Below are 9,587 nucleotides of genomic sequence, written 5' to 3' on the forward strand. Positions count from 1 at the left end.
TAATCATATCTTATTTGTCAAGAAAAATATATTTTTTAAATGTAATAATACATTTTCATAATTGAGATTAAATATTTTGTCAATTAGTTAAATTTCTACATTGTTGATAAACGATGTGGCAACATCGCAATGCGTGAAAGAGATAGCGCCAACTGCTTTGTTGAACGATAGACAAGGATAGCAACACCATTGCAAATCACACACTGCCATTATAACGTGGACCTCACTAGAGAGGAGGCTGTGTCCTAGAGGATTCATACAAACAATATCATTCTCAACTATGAATGATTGGGAAAGGAACAACAGGCTTAAAGCCCAAAACTGTTCCTTTCCCAAATTTAGATAGAAATTGTTCAAAAATAGGTTATGTTTACACTTCATGATTTTTATATTAAAAATATATTTCTATTGTCCTTCGAGATAGAAGAGTATGCTATATAATATTGAATATCAATCCTATAGTCTAACACATTGCAAAATATCCATTCTACAGTATATTACAGTTAATATATCAAGAAGTAGTAACTGTACAAGGTCTGACTAATAAACAATGTCTTGAAGGAAACTTCGATGTCAATTTATCAATTTTAATCTTGTTGACCGAGCGAAGTGAGGTCCAAGATTCAAGTCGACGGTTTGGCATTTCTCTTAATATTTAAATGTTTATATGTTGCGCATTTACGGCGAAACGCAATAATATATTTTCATGAAATTTGACAGGTATGTTCCTTTTTTAATTGCGAGTCGACGTATATACAAGGTTTTTGGAAATTTTGCATTTCAAGGATAATATAAAAGGAAAAAGGAGCCTCCTTCATACGCCAATATAAGAGTAAAAATCAGGCTATAGAATTATTCATCATAAATCAGCTAACAAGTGATTACACAGATGTGTGGAGAAGCCAGTCTATTGCTGTATTTCTATAAGTCTATAGTTTCAATCAGGTACTTGTGGATGAGAATACTGCGTGAGGTCTACTGTTCACAGAACTACTAGTATGGGAAAGTGAACATCTTTGATCAAGAGAACTTTGCAAAATAAGCGTAGCTGATGAAATCAGAACATTTTGGAACAGTTGAACGGACCAGCAAACATAAAAAAACATTTGAAATAATTATATTAGAGTACAGTATGGTGGAACACAATCCTTATAAAATATATTCAGAAAACTGATGACAATAAGTGTAATTCATCTGTTTATATTATTCAAAGTCTGGGTTTTATATTTCTAATAAAATTTCTGAAATGACAATTACAGGGTCTGTCTAGAAAGTGAAGTAAATTCTGTCTACTCGTGAACAAAGTGTCACTAGGACCCAGACTTTTTAGGAAATTTTGAAAAATATATTCCAACACGAGAACATCGTACTCGAACAACCAAAGACATCGATAGCAATAACATTTTCTAAAAAGTCTGGGTTCTCATGACAGCGTTGCTCAGGGGAGCGCTGCATTTTGAACTCACATACGTCTCTCACAGAAATGCATGTAACAATTAACTTTCTGGCAGGGCGGAGTTTGATTTTATTTGAGGGCGGAGACAACTGGTGTGAAGTCGGTTCTGTTCACAAGACCCCAAACTACTATAATCTCCCACCACTCTGGAATGTAGGCCTACAATGACGTCGGAAAAGTAACCATTGACATCACATTTCGGACAGACTCTATATATCTACCTATAGCTAGAATATACAGATGGTTTTCAGCACAGTGTTGAGCATTGCATTTGAACAAATTTTTAGGAAATTATTCATCAACTATCTACTTTTGTGTTTTGCTCTATTCAAAATCGACGAATAACAATTTCGAGATGAAAATTTTTACTTTGGTTACTGGAGTGAGAGTAGAAATAGTACTTGATTAAAAATCATTTTTTTAAACTGTCTAAAACTTGTAAGTTTACTAATGATTTTTTGTCTCCAGACATTTTCATTGCCACCTTGTAGTGCAAGTTAAAATAATGTCGAATTGCACAATCAACATTATTGTTTTCGGATAGATTCCCAATCTCACATTCTATTATTTCAAGGTGTCCTGATCAATGCTGCTTATTATTAACAATAGACTTATCAATGAAGTCTGTTGATCAATCAAATGAAAAATAAACACTGTTGAGATTCTTCTGTACTTATCTGATTGGCTTTTCTCATCTCTGTTTAGCATAGAGAAGATACTTATTCCCTGACAACTTGGATTTTATAAGAATTGTTCTGAAAATGTTGAGATTTACATTTACCATCCTCATTATCACAGTAAGTCTACTATCTTATTAATAATGTTCCATATCCATATCCTGTGTCATCCAGTACCATCTTCCGTATCATTCAATATAATATTTTTCCGAAGAGGGAGGTCCAAAATAATCGATTTGCTTATCGACTATGTTATACTGATTATATTTATATCAATAATAATTATTCAACATTCAAATAAAATAATCAAATCGTTTTGCATTCATTGATAAATTTTATTTTCCCTTATATTTGAATCAAAAGATGTATGATTTGAACTGTCATTGAATATTAGTAAAACATCATTTTTCTTTTGTGGAGGCTCAATAATAGAAATATGATTGTTTTCAGATTCTTGGTAGGCACCAGGTTTTGGCTTATCCGGACATTAAATGGGTCTATAACTCTGTAAGTTTTATTTCATCAAAATCAGTTTTAGTGTATTATTATAATGATTTCAATAAAATTTGTAATGAATGATTGCTTGAGCTTCTTAGAGGCATCATTCTCATTCATTGTTAACATTTATCTATACATTGATAGCCTACATACAATCATTCTCAACATTGATGCGTGGTTAGCATTCTTGATGATAAACGTGTCGGAAACCTCCCACGAAAGAACAACTTAATATCTGTAACCTCTACCGCTAATTTCCCTATACCCACTCTAAAATGTATCACTTGAGGTTTCCAATAATACTAAACAGGTAACATTTCTAGTCTTATGCATGAATTTGTTCTCATATATATGGGGGGGGGGGGGGTGGACATGGGGATGGGAGGACCCAAGTGTCATCAAACCAGGACACATGACACACATCACACATGAGCTTGGTAAAATCACCACATCACTTACTAGACAATTCTGTCCAGCTTTTTTTTATTACAACATTTTTTCCAAACCTGGACCCTCTGAGAAACCGTCCTGAATACCCTGGCCGTGGTTGCCATACTATCATTTCCACTGATTATAACCATAGACGAAAAATAGCATAAGAATAAATCCAATGGTATAGGTCGGCATGCTCCAAATTTCAAGATTTTAGTTTTTGTTAAATCAAGCCGATTACTGTCAAATACTGTCTAATATACAGTATATCACCATGATTTGTCTAGAGTCCTTAGGACTTAATATTAGAAAAAAATGTGTAACTTAAATATATAATCTATATACTTGTATGTTTGATTGTATGTTTTAACTAGGATTTTCTTTCGTCTGTCTGTATGTAACGCGATTACAGCCAAACGCGTTGATAGAATTTGATGGGATTTGGCAGGAATATTCCTATTTCTACAACCGCTCGTAAAGTTCTTCTTTATGAACTGAAAACTCATCATAAAACAGTTGTTTTGTGAGGAGTGAGCGATAATGTACTTTACGCTCGCCAGCTGTTTACGTTACGCTCGCTAACCGCAGCGCATGCGCAGTAGGATACAATTTAGAAAAATGCAATTCCAATAAGTTCATGTCCCCACTTTTTCGCTCATTTTCCAACAGTCACGGTGGCAAAGACAGATGTGGAGCGTTCACTTTCACGCTAAGTCAGTTTTTTATCTTGGAGAAAACAAATACAATTTTTAAGAGTAAATTATGATTCAACTGTGAATTGTGATTCAACTGAATCAACTAGATCAGGTGACATCAGATACTTATGGATGAGAAAACTGCGTGAGGTCTATTGTTCACATAACTACTAGTTGAAAAAATGTTTTTGCCGGGTGAGAATGTAAGAACGGCACATCATGAGAGACTATCAGCGTCACAAAACTTTACGAAAAATAGCTTCTATAGGACTATCGGCTTGAGTTAACATTGAAAATTGGAACACAAACGCCCCATCATAGGCTACCATAGGATGTCTTATTGATGCTATAACGTGATTCTCACTATGCAATTTATCTTGTTGAGTTGTGGTATTTTTACAGGATGATTTCAATACACAAGTGCAGGCCGAAGAAAACGTTGTATTTATTTTAACTGCACAAAACTGCCCCACCTGCCCGGATGTGCTCAAACAAGTGGTGGTGAGTTTAAAAACTAGCTGATAACAAAAAACTACAAATTCCATTTAATGTGCTTCACATTCAAAGTTTTAATTTTGAATAAATTCACTCAAATTGTTTAGAAGAGTAAGTTGAAATGATTTGTGAATAATTATATGTTACTGAAGTACAAATGCAGTTCTGTGGATTTGCATTCAATGTTATAAACATAATTTTCATCATTCCCTCAAATAATGATAGGCCTATATAGGTATTGCTATCATCCAGTTATTTACTACATTAGAACCGAATATGAAACAATAATATAAAGCCAATAATATGAACCAATAAAATAGGCTACATTATAACATTGGTTTATCAGCCCCATTTATAATCAACTTTGAAGGTTGATATATAAAATATCAAATTTACAAGATTTATTGTACTGCACTTGAAGAAAATATGAAAATCTGGTGTGGCGCACTCACACAACTTTCCTTGCCGTTATGAAAATTTATCACCTGACGCTAGTGTTCACGCACATCTCAAGAGTCTACTATATTCAAAGATCCAAGCCAGCTGGTGACAGGACTATAACGCTGGAGACACAGGAAGTCTGCTATCTATTCATAGTGAATGATCACTATAGAATCAACAGTTGCCAACAGTTTGCAATTGAAAGAATTACATTTTCTCGAATTTCGAGCTTATTTTGATTTTTAGGTGAAAATGTTACTGATTCTTAATTGTAGAGATTTTCATGCTCAATCTTTTCCACTAGAAATTTTTTGTTTAAATTGTATCTGAAGCCTGATGATTGAGAATCTAAAATCAAACTTTGCATAGATGGGGTGGAGCTCCTGGAATTTTTACAGATATGGGACTTGTGGCAGTTGATAGAGCTTATCAATGACTATTTCAGGTATGAATTTGATCAAAATCGTTGGAGCCGTTTTCAAGAAAATCGCGAAAAACCCTGTTTTTGACAAAATTTTCGCCATTTTAGCCGCCATCTTGGATTGCATTTGATCGAACTTGTTCGTGTCGGATCCTTATAGTGTAAGGACCTCACGTTCCAAATTTCAAGTCATTCCGTTAATTGGGAGATGAGATATCATGTACACAGACGCACATACACTCATACACACTCACACATACATACACACATAAGGACCAATACCCAAAAACCACTTCTTCGGACTCAGGGGACCTTGAAACGTATAGAAATTTAGAAATTGGGGTACCTTAATTTTTTTCGGAAAGCAATACTTTCCTTGCCTATGCTAATAGGGCAAGGAAAGTAATAAGGCAAGGCAAGTAAAAACGGTACCACTTATATTCCATGTTATACTCATATTATTTATTATATTATGATGTTTGGTGTCTGATTTCTGGTGAATGCGTGAATAATATTTATCATTTTTCCATACATAGGATAATTGTGCTAAAAAAGGTGATCTAGTAAAATGTTTCTGGACTGATATTGGTAATAGCAATTATGACAATTCTTTTTACGCTTCCACGTTTTTGAACGTTCAGTGGATTCCATATGTGGGTTTCTTCAAGGAAGGAAAGAAGGTGAGCTGAATCACATATATGAAGATCAAAAACATTTATGAATATATTGGTATATATTTTCTAATTGAATAGCAAGGCTACTATATTATCTGATTTTACAGTCATTAGATTAGAATAGGCCTACATCAGAAAATTGATCAGTAATCTTCAACTTTGCTTGACGTTTTCAATCATTCAATCACGGCTTAGGCCGGTTACAGAGCTCGACCGACCGTCAGTGCGTATGTACCATCCTGACCGTACGCATCGATGAATCAGTTTTACACATTCAGAGCTCGACCGACCGTCAGTGCGTATGTATACCATCCTGACCATACATCAGTTTTTCTGACTCACAAAATGGACGCCTTTACAGATTGTTTAATTGCAGCTTATTATATTCGTAAACGGAAGATTAAAAGACGTAGATATCAAGTTCACCCGATGGTCGCCCAAAGAGCATTTCAAAGGGAATTTAGTACCATTATATACATTATTGCTTGGGGTGAAGATACATTTTTCAACTACCTCAGAATGTCCATCAGAAATTTTGATGAGTTATTTCGAGCTTGTATCACCATTGGGAATACTTGCAGTCACTTTAAGCTACGGATCAAATGAATGTAGATTATATTAATAATATATGATTTTTTCAATAAAAAATTTAGAAATGACTGAAGAAATGTATAGAAAAACTCTGAATTCAAATATGACACTATTAATTGAATTAATTTATTATGCTATTCAATTCAATATCAGCTGATTGTAGGGCAGAGGTGTCAGCACATTGGTTATGTTGCGATTAGGCTACTGATCAGTACAGCCATAGCCACTTCTAATACAGGTGACTTATGCATTAGAGGTGGCTATGGTACAGCTCTGGAAGCTTCTATTTGTTTCAATAGCGCGTCAGTCGACCGATGGAACGGATGCGCACGAGTTCGACCAAACGATGGTCTTCGTACGCAATGTAAAACACATGGTCCTGACCGTGCGCATGCGTGCCGTCAGTCCTGCTCTGTACGGATACATGGAATATCTATGGAAAAGACAAGCGCGACTGACGTACGCACTGACGGTCGGTCGAGCTCTGTAGCCGGCCTTAAGAATCCACCTGCAATATTGCGGGTGACCATCGCTGACATGCGACTCGCTGTGTAGCGCACAAGGCTTTAGGACTTTGAACCCTTGAAGGGTGGGCTACTTGAAACCTATAAAAAGTCACGACTATCTCCTTGAAAAAAATATATACATTAGCTCAGCAACAAAATTGACAAGATTGGTTTATAATTTCAATGCATGAAATAATTAATCAGTGGAAGAGCCCTGGCAGCCTTCAGACAAGTGAGATGAAAAGGTAAGCGAAATACATTGTACTGGGCAATTCTAATATTTAGTATGATTGTTCAAAGCTTCAATGTCTTATCTTTGACTATGTACATTTTTCAACAGAAATTGAATTTGTCTTGCTCTTTCCACATCAAATTGAAGAGAATTTAATGCTCTATAAGCATTAATTCAATGCTTAAGAATGCTCATAATTAGCATGGATTTTACCATCGATTTTTGAAAAGTTATAAGAGCAAAAATAGGAGGCAAACGTGTTTTTTTCAAATATTTCATATCTTTTAAGAGTGGATATCTTGAAAACTAGAGAAGATATAGAAAAAAATGTTGAATTTTGTAGGAAATTATGTAAGCTTTAATTTTGTATATAACAGTTATTTCCGTAAGATACATAGTTTTCGTTTTATATGCGATGATACCTTTGAACCATCCCTTTTTAACTTTTCTAACTTTTGTTGTCTACCTCCTTACTACCCTAAACAGAGCTGAGGGGTCAAAAATTGTCTTCCAAACTTTTCCCTCTATAACCTTTCCTTGACTAGACTAGTACCGTTCCATACTATCAACAGAATGAAAACAATTCTAATAAAATGGTCTTAATATGTTTCAGATAGCCGCCGCAAACCAGAAATTTGCTGATAAAAACAGAAAAAATGTGAATGCTGGTTTTAGAATATTTATATAGGCTGCAAGTATTCTTCAATTCCAGAGCGATTTGCCACAACCATTTTTTAGATCTTTTAAATATTTTAATCAATATTACTAATAATAGAATGTAAAAATATAAATAAATTTTAGAAATGTAAAGATTAACATACTTTCTGTAACGGAATTTGTTATGTAAGTGTTGTCATTGAATAAAACTTGATTTGATTCTATTCAATTTCACAAATATTAAATTACATTCAAATGAATTAGATTGAATAGTCAATTTTTTCAAATCAATTGAAATTAAATTTTCACTTTGAAAAGAGATTTTAGTACTGTTAATTTTCATTTTTACATTACAAATAGTACTTGAACTTCAGATTATCTCAATCATGATATATTATATAATAGATTGTGGCCCATCTTCTTTAGTTTGATTTACTTTATACTGTTAAGCTGCGTTTACACCAAAGTTATTAACAAAATGTTTATTTTTCCGTCTTTATAGATTCTATTAGATTGAACGGAATTTGACAAACACGTATGTTCATCATGTGTATGATAAGTTATGTTAAATCTAATTAGAATAGGACGGAGAAATAAACATTTTGTTAATAACTTTGGTGTAAACGCAGCTTTAGCATTCGTTAAATGGGACTCATTAATGTTACTGTATTATAACCTTATCTAATTTGGGAGAGGAATAGCACAAGGTTAACTTATTTTTTCTCTCCCTATCATGTATGAATCAATAAAGAATCAATCAAATAAAAAAAATCACTATAAAGCCCATGCATGAGAGGACTGTCATTCAGACCATTAGGTTTTTAAGCATTCTTCAGGCTACAACTCTCCACACGTTCTAATGATTGAAAATACAGATTTATACTGTAGATGGAGAAAAGAGTTAATTACAACGAACGTTGAAAATAATGAGTTTGAGCATTGTACGAAGACTCACAGTATCAAATTTTGCCATCCTACTCAAAGTTTCAGTTGGGAAATCTATACAACCTGCCACCAAAGTACTGAAAAAATTACCAATATTCTATAGCGTCAAATCATTTTAAATATTCCTCAAAGAAAAAACACTGATGTTAAAAACTTGAAGTCTCACTATTAAGGCTGTGCAAAGGCTAAAAATAAGTTTTCTACTGGTGATATTTTTCAAAGATTTTCGATTTGTATATTATCAAGGTATCAAAATGAGAAAGTTTTCTCAGGAAAACATTTTTTTTCGATCTTTACTTTTTGAGATATGAGCGCCTAAAGTTTAAATTTTTGGAACAACATTTCAAATTCCGTAAGAGATAAATCCATAAGATTTGAAGGATTGATTCTCCATGGTATTGTTGATCTAGTAAAATAAAAATTTTCTGAAAATATCAATTTTTGAGAAAGTTATTCAATTTACTAGAAATCACCAAAAATAACTTTTTGTTGAGTTATTTTTGGTAAATTGAATAACTTTATCAGAAATTGATATTTTCAGAAAATTCTCGTTTCACTAGATCTACAATACCATGAAGAATCAATCCTCCAAATATGATTGATTTATCTCTTACCGAATTTGAAATGTTCTGTTCCAAAAATTTAAACTTTAGGCGCTCATATCTCAAAAAGTAGTGATCGGAAAAAATGTTTTCCTGAGAAAACTTTTTCATTTTGATAGCTTGATGATATACAAGTCGAAAAAAAATGAAAAATATCACCAGTAGAAAGTTTATTTCTAGCTTTTGCACAGCCTTAAACACTATTATTTTAATAAGCCTAAAAGGTGTGACTTGGACGGTTTTAAAAAATTTAGATACTTCAAAA

The 9,587-nt window shown here is 33.4% G+C and overlaps 1 protein-coding gene across 1 annotated transcript; it reads left to right on the forward strand.

Moving 5' to 3' along the window:
- Positions 1–2,103: 2,103 nt before the first annotated feature.
- Positions 2,104–7,999, forward strand: LOC111064317. The gene is made up of 5 exons (XM_039432135.1): positions 2,104–2,253; positions 2,584–2,640; positions 4,161–4,259; positions 5,652–5,795; positions 7,732–7,999. Exons 1-5 carry the CDS (start codon positions 2,218–2,220, stop codon positions 7,804–7,806), a joined length of 411 nt encoding a protein of 136 aa, XP_039288069.1. The 5' UTR covers positions 2,104–2,217; the 3' UTR covers positions 7,807–7,999.
- The last annotated feature ends 1,588 nt before the right edge of the window (positions 8,000–9,587 follow it).

This window comes from Nilaparvata lugens, chromosome 7 (assembly GCF_014356525.2).
Source record: "Nilaparvata lugens isolate BPH chromosome 7, ASM1435652v1, whole genome shotgun sequence".
Lineage (NCBI taxonomy): Eukaryota > Metazoa > Arthropoda > Insecta > Hemiptera > Delphacidae > Nilaparvata > Nilaparvata lugens.